This window comes from Schistocerca serialis, chromosome 4 (assembly GCF_023864345.2).
Source record: "Schistocerca serialis cubense isolate TAMUIC-IGC-003099 chromosome 4, iqSchSeri2.2, whole genome shotgun sequence".
Lineage (NCBI taxonomy): Eukaryota > Metazoa > Arthropoda > Insecta > Orthoptera > Acrididae > Schistocerca > Schistocerca serialis.
In genome coordinates this window covers 66064400-66079837 of record NC_064641.1, presented here as the reverse complement: position 1 = coordinate 66079837, position 15438 = coordinate 66064400, and the positions used below count along the sequence as shown (strand labels likewise).

The window sequence follows — 15438 nt, the reverse complement described above, 5'->3', positions numbered from 1 at the left end:
TGACTACCCGATTACCATGCTCAGACATTACCTAGAGAGAGCCACATAGCCCGTCCTGAAAGACACCTCACTTTTGGTGAATTAAAGTTTCTATGAAAACTTGAAGTCTATTTTCTTGAGAATTTTTAAAAATTTTATGGAACGTCTTTGCAAGACTGATATTCGAGTTCTGAACTTCAGGTACCATAAATATAAATCAATTACAACAAAAGCTGATTGCTGAGTGGTCTCCTTGCTAGTGGCAAATGATGGATGCTGAATCACATGTCATTTTAATCACACTATAGTACATTTTTAACACTAGACCAAATAGGAACACTGCCTAACACAGTCTCAGTTTCGCATGCTGCAGCACTGCCCCAGTCAAATATGAGGCAGGTGCTGCACTAGACCTCTTTTGCCAGCAGAAGGCAGTTGGCGGGTTGGGATTTTCTTTGGATACTGAAGTCGTCAAATGTAAGGAAAGTTACAAATAACCCAAAGACTTAATTGATTTGGTGAGGGCTAACATTTTTTTATGACACACACTATTGGTTCAAATGGCTCTGAGCACTAGGACTTAACATCTGAGGTCATTAGTCTCCTATAACTTAAACCTAAATAACCGAAGGACATCGCATACATCCATGCTCGAGGCAGGGTTCGAACCTGATACCGTAGTGGTCGCGCAGTTCCAGACTGAAGTGCCTAGAAGCGCTCAGCCACACCGGCCGGCGACACACACTATATCAAATATAAAAATAATTATAAATGAAAGCATACTTTAATATACGTACCAAATTTAATATTATTTATAAAATATAGTTCAATCAATAGCATTCTTGCAGAAACACTATACCATAATTATTCCTAGACAGATAATACAATATCATTCTGGAGATTTTTTAATAAAATCTCAGATGTCTAATTTTTTCCTCCGCTTATCTTTTTGACTAGACCATGAACAAGACACGACTGGAAACAGTCAAGATTTGCAGTTAAATGAGTTTGTGTAATGCTTCAAACTGTTGACAAGATGTGACAAAGCAAGCTGGGATAATTTTAATTCCCCTCTTGTTTTGCCATCTGCCTCCTTAAATTCGTTTTTTCACCTTGAACTATTTACCATTAACGTACGTGAGTATAATCTGCATTTTCATATGAGAGAGGTTGGGCCTCAGTTTTAAAGAATATAACACCAGATCTAATCTTGTGCTAAGTTTTATGTATGTAATAGACATTCTAATTTATTTTGACTATTCCTAGTAGTATCTCCCATTATAGTGTGAAATCCGTAATTGTTTCGTAAATTAAATTCTACTGACGACTTATAAAAAAATATAAATTCTGTATTAATTATAAATATTTGGAAGATGAAATACTACTTGAAGTATCTATTTGGCTCTAATCGGAACCATGTTAGCAAAACCAGCCGTTCATTAATTCAAAGTAATTAACAGTTTTGTCAAAAGTATTGTTTGCATTACTATATTTGTTAATTTTATGATTTAAACAAATAATTCAGCCTAACTCTTACAGTAGAAGAAACTGTTAAAAAACAACCAATTTTTCGATGTATTCAGTTAATTTAATGAGTTAAGTTTTAATTGTAATTTCTGTAAAGTAAACTTTGGAAAATGTATAGTTTCGGCCCTTGTTATTGTGAGGATATATAAGGGCCTGATTTTTGGTCACGAGACAGTCAGTCGATTGCAGAGTTTCAGATGAGGAATCTGTGTTGCTTAGAATGACAACAATGCATCAACATAGTAATGAAATAAAAGTTACACCAATAGGCTGTGTGTTAAAGCAATGACAGTGACTGTTCCATCTACATCTACATGATTACTCTGCAATTCACATTTAAGTGCTTGGCAGAGGGTTCATCGAACCGCAATCATACTATCTCTCTACCATTCCACTCCAGAACAGCGCTCGGGAAAAATGAACACCTAAACCTTTCTGTTCGAGCTCTGATTTCTCTTATTTTATTTTGATGATCAATCCTACCTATGTAGGTTGGGCTCAACAAAATATTTTCGCATTCGGAAGAGAAAGTTGGTGACTGAAATTTCGTAAATAGATCTCGCAGCGACGAAAAACGTCTTTGCTTTAATGACTTCCATCCCAACTCGCGTATCATATCTGCCACACTCTCCCCCCTATTACGTGATAATACAAAACGAGCTGCCCTTTTTTTGCACCCTTTCGATGTCCTCCATCAATCCCACCTGGTAAGGATCCCACACCGCGCAGCAATATTCTAACAGAGGACGAACGAGTGTAGTGTAAGCTGTCTCTTTAGTGGACTTGTTGCATCTTCTAAGTGTCCTGCCAATGAAACGCAACCTTTGGCTCGCCTTCCCCACAATATTATCTATGTGGTCTTTCCAACTGAAGTTGTTCGTAATTTTAACACCCAGGTACTTACTTGAATTGACAGCCTTGAGAATTGTACTATTTATTGAGTAATCGAATTCCAACGGATTTCTTTTGGAACTCATGTGGATAACCTCACACTTTTCGTTATTTAGCGTCAACTGCCACCTGCCACACCATACAGCAATCTCATCTAAATCGCTTTGCAACTGATACTGGTCTTCGGATGACCTTACTAAACGGTAAATTACAGCATCATCTGCTAACAACCTAAGAGAACTGCTCAGATTGTCACCCAAGTCATTTATATAGATCACGAACAGCAGAGGTCCCAGGACGCTTCCCTGGGGAACACCTGATATCACTTCAGTTTTACTCGATGATTTGCCATCTATTACTACAAACTGCGACCTTCCTGACAGGAAATCACGAAGCCAGTCGCACAGCCGAGACGATACCCCATAGGCCCACAGCTTGATTAGAAGTCGCTTGTGAGGAACAGTGTCAAAAGCTTTCCGGAAATCTAGAAATACGGAATCAACTTGAGATCCCCTGTTGATAGCGACCATTACTTCGTGCGAATAAAGAGCTAGCTGCATTGCACAAGAACGATGTTTTCTGAAACCATGCTGATTATGTATCAATAGATCGTTCCCTTCGAGGTGATTCTTAATGTTTGAATACAGTATATGCTCCAAAACCCTACTGCAAACCAACGTCAATGATATAGGTCTGTAGTTCGATGGATTACTCCTACTACCCTTCTTAAACACTGGTGTGACCTGCGCAATTTTCCGATCTGTAGGTACAGATCTATCGGTGAGCGAGCGGTTGTATACGATTGCTAAGTAGGGAGCTATTGTATCAGCGTAATCTGAAAGGAACCTAATCAGTATACAATCTGGACCTGAAGACTTGTCCGTATCAAGCGATTTGAGTTGCTTCGCAACCCCTAAGGTATCTACTTCTAAGAAACTCATGCTAGAAGCTGTCCGTGTTTCAAATTCTGGAATATTCCATTCGTCTTCCCTGGTGAAGGAATTTCGGAAAACTGCATTCAATAACTCTGCTTTAGCGGCACAGTCGTCGGCAACAGTACCATCGGCGCCGCGCAGCGAAGGTATTGACTGCGTCTTGCTGCTTGTGTACTTCACATACGACCAGAATTTCTTCGGATTTTCTACCAAATTTTGAGACAATGTTTCGTTGTGGAACCTATTAAAGGCATCTCTCATTTAAGTCCGTGCCAAATTTCGCACGTATGTAAATTTTAGCCAATCTTTGGGATTTCGGGTTGTTCTGAACTTCGCATGCTTTTTCCGTTGCCTCTGCAACAACGTTCGGACCTGTTTTGTGTACCATGGGGGATCAGTTCCATCTCTTACCAATTTATGAGGTATGAATCTCTCAATTGCTGTTGCTACTATATCTTTGAATTTGAGCCACATCTTGTCTACATCTGCATAGTCAGTTCGGAAGGAATGGAGACTGTCTCTTAGGAAGGCTTCTAGTGACATACGTACCTGTTTATTCTTCAAGAACTGTAAATTATATGGTTATGTTTTTACTGCTCGTAGATGTTCAACGGTAAACTATTGTAGCAGTATGTGGATGGTTTGCCTGGTAACTATAAATGAGGGTTATCGAAAGTTAAACTATAGTGCCCGGTCCATATAACTGTGTATTATTAGGGGGTTCTGAACAGTGAAATTAAAGTACTGTGATATGCAACTGTGCACCTGTCAGCTACATTATTTATAGTAGTCAGTGTCGGAATCCACAACCCATTTGTAAGCCAGTGTACCAACGCAGTACGTCAACACTGAGGACAACAAATGAAGAAGATAAATAAAGCAGGCAGAACTGCTACAAACAACATGGTCTTCAGTGTCATCTGACCTCTCACAATACAAAGCATGCACACACCCGTTAGTATGAGTCAAAGTCACCAAAGTTGGAAAGGAGGAGGGAAGGAAGGTTACAGTTTAATGCCTATTAAAACTGCAGTATTATCAAAAAGCTCAAGTTCGGCAGGTGCCTAGTGCATTCACTTATCTTTAAACACTAATGCTGGGGCAGAAGAAATGGAGGAAGCAAACTTCACCTCACCAAAGGAAAAAGGAAGCTGGGTTCAAAATACTATTGACAGCACATCACAATTTGGGTTTGGAGGAAGTATGGGGACTGAAATCATCTGCACCTTTTGCACATGAACTATCCTGGCATTTACATTAAGAAATTTAAAACTAAGTAAAACAAAAATCATTTGGGTGGACAAGTATTTGAACAGCCTTCCTCCTTAAAGCAAGCTCAGTGTTTCCACCACTATTCATGGTGTTTATTACGTGAGTAAAGAGTTACTTTTAAGAAATATTTACAATTTGTACAATATTGCTAATGTCCACACATTAAACAGTCACACACCTCCACTCATAAATTCAAAAACTGATTCTTGAAAGTGTAACCACAGTGTGACAACAACACATCTTCTGAGGACAATTATTGCATGTGATTGAAAATGTGTTTTTAAGAACAAAGCACTGTAAACCCAATCTATTATTTAAAAAAACTTGAGAGTAAAAGCAAAACCTTTCCTAACAAAGTTTGCCAATATAATGTTAAATGTACTACACACTTGCTGTAATGCATATTATTTAGACTCCCTAATATGTTCAATTAACTCTCCAGTTTTATCCCACTGTTTATAATAATAATATTATTCTAGAGTGATATCTCCACAACAACAAAAATGGCTCACTACATGTATTGTACATCATCGCATACTAACTTCCATACAGCACCCATAAGTACAAACTGTTCCTAGAAGAGCATTCTTGAAGCATTCACTCAGCTCTGAAGCTGCAACCTGGCATCATCAATGGCCACAGTTACACTACATATGATGGTGATGTGGTATGCACCAACCAAATAGTACATACATTTTCAAGTGTTAACACTAAATCAGGTGTAGCTATGGAACTGCTATTTCCAGAAGAATGCAAAACCATAAGTGCTGGACAGGAATCTGAACCCCACTGCTCCCAAGTGAGTCGTGCCTTAACCATAGCACACCCTACTCTCCGTAAGTATTGTGTTGAATGGGATTAATTCAGATTCAATTTGAATAATGTAATCTTTTATAGGTAAGTTTCGCAACTTACACTGCCGTCTTCAGATCACCTGTAAACATAGACAATTGTGCCACCCTATGTAGTGCACTGTGTGCCATAAGCCAGCAACTCTGACACAGCAGCAATGTCCTATGAGCCAACTGCATTTGCTCAGGAACTTTTGTTACAAGGTAACCATCAAATTCAATTAATTTAGCATGATGACATTCCTGGTATTCATAAAGAAATTCAGTATTAAATGCTCCAACAGTTTATGGTGTGGAAAAAAAGAAGCTATTTATGTGTTGACCTCATTTGTGTGTTACCCAAATTTTCTCAAGATCAATCATAATAATAACTACTGTGGGTATCTAGAACAGAAGAAACACTGCACTAAGTACTAACTGTGAACAAGATGACTTGTTACATCTTTCCAGGGCACAGTTTCTCCAAGCACACGAATAAACTTTGATATATATAAACCCTGCTGCTGGTTTAGGTCCTTCTTCAGATATACCATCAGCTTTGAACACAGATGAACACACATTTTATTGTTCAACTTATCTTCCTCTGTGCAGTGAGTAACAGCACTGGAGAGTATACTTCGCCAAACATCAAAAGGTTTCTGCAACAGAAATAACATTCATTCTGTAGTACTGAAATGAATATTATCACTGTCATTCAAAAGTTGAAAACAATATGAGGTATGTGAAACAAAGATATTAACCTTCCTATGTAGTCACAACAAATGGGACACCTCTACATACAAACAGTTGCATACACATGATACAATACTGACAGCCATTAAATCTAAAGTGCAAACTGAAACAGAATATGCCTGTCACAGTTTATTGCTAATTAATGGTAAAATATAATGTACACAATTAAAAGATACAATGTTCTGGTGATTCATGTAAATCCCTGCAGAAACCTGGAAAGTAGTTTTTAACTAAATTTCAGGAAAACTGGGGCTCTTAAATGGTTTTCGTTAAACTGAATGACGTCAATCAGCATAGTTTCTTACAGCCATAGTTCCTAAAAACACACTATACTGTTTCAGCATCAGTCTCAAGCAGACCACAGCAGTCAGCCATGGGGGTATGTGGGTGAGCCACCTGCATAATTTTGCAGTAGGGCAGTTGTGGCACTGGGTACACCATCCGTGTTCACCCCAGTGGCTGACATGAAACTAAAAAAAAGTATACAATTTTGCAGTATCAACTGCTTTCCTTTGAGAAACTTATTACTTGTTCAGCAAATATTGCACTATTGGCAAACATAAGGGATGCCAAAATACGGAAGTATAGTTCTCGTTTCACATTGGTTGCAGTAGGTACTGGGAGGTGATGAAGCTTGCACAGGATAGAGTAGCATGGAGAGCTGCATCAAACCAGTCTCTGGATTGAAGACCACAACCACAACAACAACAACAACAACAACATCACACTGGCAAAATTGGATGCCTGATATATAACTCAGTCAATTGGGGGGAATTGGAGGTTCCTGCAAACATCCTCTATTTTCACCAGCTGGCAGACATAGAACATCTGAAGTGCTGGTTGAGGAACACAGTGATGTAGCCTGACTGGTCTCACATCTGGCAAACTGAACCCTCAGAGATGTCAGACTTCCGTCAGGAGGCTATCAATAGAGCTTATGTGGAGGGGTTTCGGCTGTTAATCGTAAACACTGTTCGGGATAGGATCAATGGAGTTGCAAATCCACAAGTAGTCATCCATAGGCCAGGTGGGATACAATGACGAGTTTGTAAGAACACAGAAGACCTACATGGTTCATTCCCCAGAGCTGCTGCTGATACATTTAAAGAGTATTAAGTTTTGTCAGGCAATTTGTCTTCAGCAGGCATACACAACGAAACCAAGTTAACTATCAAAAGAGCTAAAAGCCTGAGTAGCTCAGTGCTGTCAATATGTTAGCTAACCAGAGAAAACTTAGGACGAGGATGTGCAAACCTAGTTCTGGGAAAATGTACACTGCTGTTTGTGGGAGAAACTTAATACCCAAAATTCAGCCCCATTATTGAATCTACCATGTTGCTCCCTGGATTTGGCCAGTCCACTATGGTCAAGATTTGAAAATTTAATGTAAACAATAAAGGCCATGGCTGGAAAGTAGCAAGAATCCAGGTGGCATGTGAGGAATGGATGTAAGAAGACTGGTTGGTTGGGTCTAACTGGGAGGTCAGCAATCCTTCAGTCAAAAGACCTTTCATAAGGAATTAGTGATATCAGGCTAGAAAATTGATCGTATTATAAAAGAACATAGGAATAGTAAAAGTGAGGCCTTCAAAGAAATACTGATGCCATAGCTGAGTAATAATGTAAGTGGAGATAAAAACACCACAGGCTTGGCCAGTTTTCTTACAAAAGAATGTAGGAGTAGTAAAACCATGGCCTCAAAATCATGATTGATGCCAGAGCTGAGAAATAATTTTAAATGGAAGTAGAAATATAGAGGTCGGGCCAGTACCTAGGACAGAGAAGTCTTCTAGGGCTCACCAGGGATGAAAGAAACCTCACCTGCATCTGGCCCCATCAACCTTGTTAAGGGCCAAGACAATTACAGAGTACAGAGTGCCTTCTAGCTAGAAGATTTGCAATTGAACAATGATACGGCCAAAAACATAAGGGACATGTCTTGGGGTGACCATCATAAAATAAGATGTGAGAAATATTGTATTTCCCCGAGAATAAAAGGAACCCACTTTTTTCAAGAGTCTTCTTGATAAAAAATTATTTTTAACATAGTCTGACTAATCATAATTACAAACTGTTTTAATGATATGAAGTATCTGCCCAAAAAGTTAACATTATACTATACCTACTCTAAATTTATGGGATTTCTTGTCTCTATTTTTATAATACAAGGCGAAATAAAATAAATGAAGAGACATAGATTACATTAATTTGTGGCCCGTTTTCTTTTCTACAGCTTTTGCTTACTAACCCTGACGTCCCAGGTATCACTATTTTAATCATCATCATCATCATCATCATATCACAGCTGCAAAATTTATATCTTCGTTGTCACATATATTTGACTATTTCTTTTGAACATGTTGTGATTTCTGAGGTCTTGGTTGCCATGGGGCCTGAGAACACAGCCACTTTTGTTCCCATCATACATGTAAGTACACCCCTGGCCTGTATCTAGACTTTTACTGAGTATTTGTCCAATTTTAAGGTTCCAACTGCAAATGGATTCAGGCCAGCTGCAGTTAAAACATTGTACATGTGCCTAAAATGCCAAAGTATGCAGTATAAATTCCCATCACTGGTAACAAGACATAATTTGCTCCCCGCTCACTGCTCCCCTCCCTGCACTGATCAAGTTACCAGCCAAGCTGTTATCACTTTTTCTCCTCCAAACCCTTCCATAGTGCTGTGTTTGGACAATATGTTGCCAGTATCTTCTAGAGTGCAGGTCATATGTAACTGTAGCAATTAATACATAAATAAAAGATCACAATTACAATTACAATTCAGTCCAATGCTCGAACTTACTTCGTCCTGCAATCTACTAACGACTGTTGGTACTATGTACACGAGTCTTGCAGCTGTAATCTATTCTTGTGACAACAATTACAGTTTCATATGGTTTATTTTGTTTCTTAGACATTTGATTCTGGATTAATTTTTCATCTTGTTTTATTTGAATGTCACCATAATCAACTAAAGCTGTAATGTTTATACCTGGTATTAATACCTGAACAGCAACTGAATTTCTCATTTGCAACCCACTTAGTAAATTGTTACAATCTCTCAAAACCAAATAAAATATTGATCTGGGTTAAAAATCAAGTAATTTTTGTTGAAGGACAACGTTACCACTTCTTAATGTCACCTTTACTTAAAAAGTAGCATAATGTTTGCACACAGTATCCATAGATGTACAAGAACTTTTACTGCAAATCTGTTCCAATACAACAAGAATTTTTAAGATGATAGAATTTAATGCTATTTCCTCCTGTGTTTCATAAAATTGTCATTTTTTAAGCACACCAATGGATTGTTGTAGTTTGTAACAGTATTATGAGAAGGAATGTTGCCACTCACCATATAGTGGAGACGCTGAGTCACTGATAGGCACAACAGAAAGACGGTCACAAATTAGCTTTTGGCCATATGGCCTTTGTCGCACGCGCGCTCGCGCACACACGTGCGCGCACACGCACACACACGCGCGCGCGCACGCACACGCACACGCACGCACACACACACACACACACACACACACACACACACACACACACACACACCTGCAGTCTCTGGCGACTGAAGACACACTGTGAGCAGCAGCACCAGTGCATAATGGGAGTGGCGACGGTGGGGGTAAGGAGGAGCCTGGGGTGGTGTGGGGAGGGGAGGGGATAGCAGAGTGAGGATTGAGGACAGAAGTGCTGCTGAGGAGCATGTAGGGACGAGGTGGAGAAAGGGTAGGGCAGCTATGTGCAGTCAGGAGGTAAGAGAGAGGGCAGGGGAGAGGTCGGGGGCGGGGGGGGGGTAGCGGAAAAGGAGAGAAGTAAAATGACTGGGCACGGTGGTCGTGTGTAGTGCTGGAATGGGAACAGGGAAGGGGCTGGATGGATGAGGACAATGACTAACGAAGGTTGAGGCCACAAAGGTTACGGGAATGTAGGATATATTGCAGGCAAAGTTCCCACCTGCAATTCAGAAAAGCAGGTGTTGTTGGGAAGGAACCATATGGCACAGGTTGTGAAGCAATTATTGAAATGAAGGATGTCATGTGGGGCAGCGTGCTCAGCAACAGAATGGTCCACTTGTTTCTTGGTCACAGTTTGTCAGTGGCCATTCATGTGGACAGGCAGCTTGTTGGTTGTCATGTCCACATAGAAATCAGCCCAGTGGTTGCCGCAGAGCTTTTAGATCACGACTCGTCTCACAGGTAGCCCTGCCTTTGATGGGATAGGTGATGTTTGTGACTGGACTGGGGTAGGTGGTGGTGGTGGTGGTGGTGGTGGTGGTGGTGGGAAGATTTACTGGACAGGTCTTGCACCTAGGTCTGTTACAGGGATATGAGGCATGAGGTAAGGGACTGGGAGCAGGGATTGTGTAAGCAGTGTAAGCATGGACGAGTATATTGTGTAGGTTCAGTGGATGGTAGAAAACCACTGTGGGAAGGATAGTGGGCAGGACATTTCTGCCCACTATCCTTCCCACCCCTCTAACTAATTTGATGGTAGCACCACGATACTCTTGTAAAGGCAAATGTCTGCTTGTGTCTGTGTATGTGTGGATGGATATGTGTGTGTGTGCGCGCGAGTGTATACCTGTCCTTTTTTCCCCCTAAGGTAAGTCTTTCCGCTCCCGGGATTGAAATGACTCCTTACCCTCTCCCTTAAAACCCATATCCTTTTGTCTTTCCTTCTCCTTCCCTCTTTCCTGACGAGGCAACCATTGGTTGCGAAAACTAGAATTTTGTGTGTATGTTTGTGTTTGTTTGTGTGTCTATCGACCTGCCAGCGCTTTTGTTTGGTAAGTTTCATCATCTTTCTTTTTAGATATATTTTTCCCACATGGAATGTTTCCCTCTATTATTTTTATATATATATATATATATATATATATATATATATATATATATATATATATATATATATATATATATACATGCGAAATTTCATCATTTTTTTGCTTATTACTGGCTGCATTTGTTGCTATAGGCACACTTTTCTTCCTAAGTAAGAGAGATTCTTCAATGACTTTTGCACAGCATACAAACCATAGTTACAGGTGTATGAAACTCTAGAAGTTATTTAATTTATGAAAAAATGAATGAACTGCTACATTTTAAACTTCATGTTTAGAAAAAAAACTCAAGTTTTATAGTTAATTATCTCAATTTTTTCCACAGTTTTTATTAGATTTGGAAAATCCTAGAGTTTCATACACCTGTAACTACTGTTTGTATGCTGTCCTTTTTTCCCCCTAAGGTAAGTCTTTCCGCTCCCGGGATTGGAATGACTCCTTACTCTCTCCCTTAAAACCCAGTTCCTTTCGTCTTCCCCTCTCCTTCCCTCTTTCCTGATGAGGCAACAGTCTGTTGCGAAAGCTTGAATTTTGTGTGTATGTTTGTGTGTCTATCGACCTGCCAGCGCTTTTGTTCGGTAAGTCACCTCATCTTTGTTTTTATATATAATTTTTCCCACGTGGAATGTTTCCTTCCATTATATATATATATATAAAAAAAAACAAAGATGAGGTGACTTACCGAACAAAAGCGCTGGCAGGTCGATAGACACACAAACAAACACAAACATACACACAAAATTCAAGCTTTCGCAACAAACTGTTGCCTCATCAGGAAAGAGGGTCTTTAAATATGTCTGCTTGTGTCTGTATGTGTGGATGGATATGTGTGTGTGTGCGCGCGAGTGTATACCTGTCCTTCTTTCCCCCTAAGGTAAGTCTTTCCGCTCCCGGGATTGGAATGACTCCTTACCCTCTCCTTTAAAACCCACTTCCTTTCGTCTTCCCCACTCCTTCCCTCTTTCCTGATGAGGCAACAGTTTGTTGCGAAAGCTTGAATTTTGTGTGTGTGTTTGTGTTTGTTTGTGTGTCTATCGACCTGCCAGCGCTTTTGTTCGGTAAGTCACCTCATCTTTGTTTTTATATATAATTTTTCCCATGTGGAATGTTTCCTTCCATTATTAAGTTTTTGAGCTTCCACTGTTATGAGTATGAATCCTGAATCCTTCCTTGTCATGCTGTTAAAGTTTCATGAATTTATTTGTAAAAATATTGACAGTGGAAATTAAAATGTCCTGTGGTGCCTCTCCTGCTCCAAGTCGGCCCGTTTGACGTCCTACCCCCCTTAACGTCAGTTCTTAAAGCTTTGTCAATAGACTTTTGGCACAGTTTACGTCTATCTTCCAGTTCAGTTCCTTCAGTATCTCTCTCACGGATTAAATGGACCAGTCACCATTCGTGCTGCCCCTCTCTGTATATGTTCAATATCCCCTGTTAGTCCTATCTGGTACAGGTCCCACACATTTGAGCAATATTCCACAACCAGTCGCACGAGTGATCTGCAAGCAATCTCCTTTGTAGATTGATTGTCCTTCCCCAGTATACTTCCAATAAACCAAAGTCTACGACCTGCTTTACCCATGACCGAACCTACGTGATCATTCCATTTCATATCCCGCAACTTGTTACACTCAGTTATTTATATGAGTTGGCTGATTCCAACTGTAATTCACTGATATTATAATCATAGCATGCTACATTTTTTTCCTTTTTGTGAAGTGCAAAATATTACATTTTTGAATATTTAAAATAAGTAGCCAATCTCTCCATCACTTTGAAATCTTATCATAACCTGACTGAATATTTATGCAGCTTCTTTCAGACAGCACTTCAATATAGGTAACTGCATCATCTGCAGAAAGCCTGATTTTGCTATTAACATTGTCTGTGAGGTCATTAATATAAAACATGAACACACTTCCCTGGGGCACACCCGTAGTTACTTCTACATCTGATGATGACACTATTCCAGATAACGTGTCCTCCCTACCAAAAAGTCCTCAATCCAATCAAAAATTTCACTTGATATCCCATATGATCATACTTTTGGCAATAAGCACTGGTGTGGTACTGAGTCAATTATTATTTTTTTTTTCTTTTGAATCAAGAAATACAACATCAACTCTACTGCCTTTATAAGATGCTTCCAGTATGATGTGAGAAAAGTGCATGTTGGGTTTCACATGATCAATGTTTTCGAAATCTATGTCGGTTGGCACTGAGGAGGCCATTCTGTTCAAGATACCTCATTATGTTTGAGCTCAGAATATATTCTAAGATTCTACAACAAATCAATGTCAAGGACATAGGACTAGTTTTGTGGGACACTTCTAATACCCTCTCTGTAGGTGAGTGTGACCTGTGCCTCTTCCAAGAACTGGCCACGGTTTTTTGTTCGAGGGCTCTACAACAGATTATAGTTAGAAGCCGCTAATTCAGTACGGAATCTGACAGGGATTCCATTGGGCCCTGGAGCTTTGTTCAGTTTTAACGATTTCAGCTGCTTCTCAACACCAATGGCACTAATACTTACTTCATTCATCTTTTCAGTGAAATGAGGATTAAATTGTGCAATTTTCCTGGGTTTCCCTTTATGAAGGAACATTCGAAAACGGAATTAAGCATTTCAGCTTTTGCTCTGCTAACCTCAATTTTAATTCCTGTCTCATTCACTGGACACTAACTTTGGTGTCACTAACAGTCTTTACACACGACAAGCATTTCTTTGGGTTCTGTGAAAGATCACTTGACAATATTCTGCTATGACGGTCATTAAAGACATCACGCATTGCTCTTTTGACAGCCAAACACATTTCATTCAGCATCTCTCTCTCCATAGCCCTACACTTTCTTTTACACCTATTATGCAGGAGTCTCTTAGCTTAGAAGTTTCTTTACAGTGAATGCGCACCACTGAGGTTCCCTCCTGTTATTGACAGTTCTACTGGGTATGTATCTGTCCACTGCATGGTCAATTTTTCTCTTAAACTTGGGCCAGAGTTCCTCTACATGCGGCACTTATCAATGTTCGAAGTTTCACAATATATCACAATACAAACAGGTATTGGCACAATCAATGAAAGATTACGTGTAAACGACAGGAGCAGTAAAATATTCGAGTCTAGAACTTTAAATCAGCACACAAGGTTGCACACGTGTTCTCACACAAAGAAAACTACCTAAGTTGGCTTTTAGATATAAATCAACATGCATATTGCATGGATTTTTCATTAAGGTGATTCAGTACACATGTCTACACTGGTGTGCTTAAGAGGAACACTGAAGAGTGAATTTATGAAAATGGCAAAAAAAAGTAGTTGTCCTGTTTTTTGAGTCCCATCATGAATTTCATATCATTATCATTGATAGAGTTGTGAATGTTTTAGAAACTCTTAAGTTTTTCCACTCCCTATGGCCACACCACAAACGTGTCCTTTATGTGATGACATAAACATGCTGTTTTGAATTTGCCCGATTCTAGAGCCTTTGCCTCAATTTTTGTTTACTTATGTGCTCCCTCATGTTAACATCACAAATGTTAATTCTGACCACTCATAATCAGTTTAAAAAGAAAGCATATTTTTAAACAGACATGGGTGTTTAACAGCTGAAGTACAGATGACAAAAAAGTGAAAAACTACATTGTCAGACATTACCTTGCTTCAGATGTTCTTTAGAGCTCATTATGAAAACGCCTTTAGGTGTTATACACTAAATAATTGTATAACAAGAAAGAGCAATACACAAAGGGAAAGACTGTGTATTGTTAGCTTACCTGTTTTTCATCTGTAAGCTTGTCAGCAGCAAGTCTGAAGTAATCTGCTCGTGTAATTGGAAACCCGAGCAGCATCTCAAGTAGTTTATTTCTCAGATCTGGATCCACTTCAAGAAACTTGTCAATGACAGTTGTTAATTTTCTTGCAAGAGAATACCATGTGAAGTACACAGTGAGAGCTTTTGTCTCATCACATTCATATGAGCAAACTTCAAGGCGCCTCATTATGCCAAGGGCAAGATCCAGGGGACACTCTGACGAAAAACCGCACTCTACCAAAACTTCCATCATTCTTTGAAACCTAAATAGAAAGACGAAAATGTAACACAACATATTTTTGCTTGTAGTAGGATGCATTGTATGGCAAACTGCTGAACTGAGCAGAAATATAAAGTTAGAGCTACAAATAGTTGTGTTCAGAAACTGTCATTGATATGCTTCATCACTTCACTTCAGCAGCGTTGATATGTTATTCCAACAGGGATGATTCTGAGTGCCACAGGTGTTAAATGATTGTCTTCTGTCCCCCTCACACCATGACTCCAATCATGTGATCTTAATTTACACTGGCCTTTCCACCTATAGCTCCCCTCCATTTCTCAACTAGCTGCTTTCCTCCGCCCCT

General features: G+C 39.5%; 1 protein-coding gene across 1 annotated transcript in view; it reads right to left on the bottom strand.

Annotated features, from left to right (window-relative positions):
• Positions 1-15438, bottom strand: part of LOC126474234 (uncharacterized) — a 70737-nt gene that overhangs the window by 4740 nt on the left and 50559 nt on the right. Inside the window, exons 5-6 of the mRNA XM_050101698.1 lie at positions 14814-15114; positions 5874-6093 (exon numbers count right to left, since the gene is read on the bottom strand). Coding sequence (XP_049957655.1) covers positions 5874-6093; positions 14814-15114 — 521 coding nt within the window. The remainder of the gene's footprint in view (positions 1-5873; positions 6094-14813; positions 15115-15438) is intronic.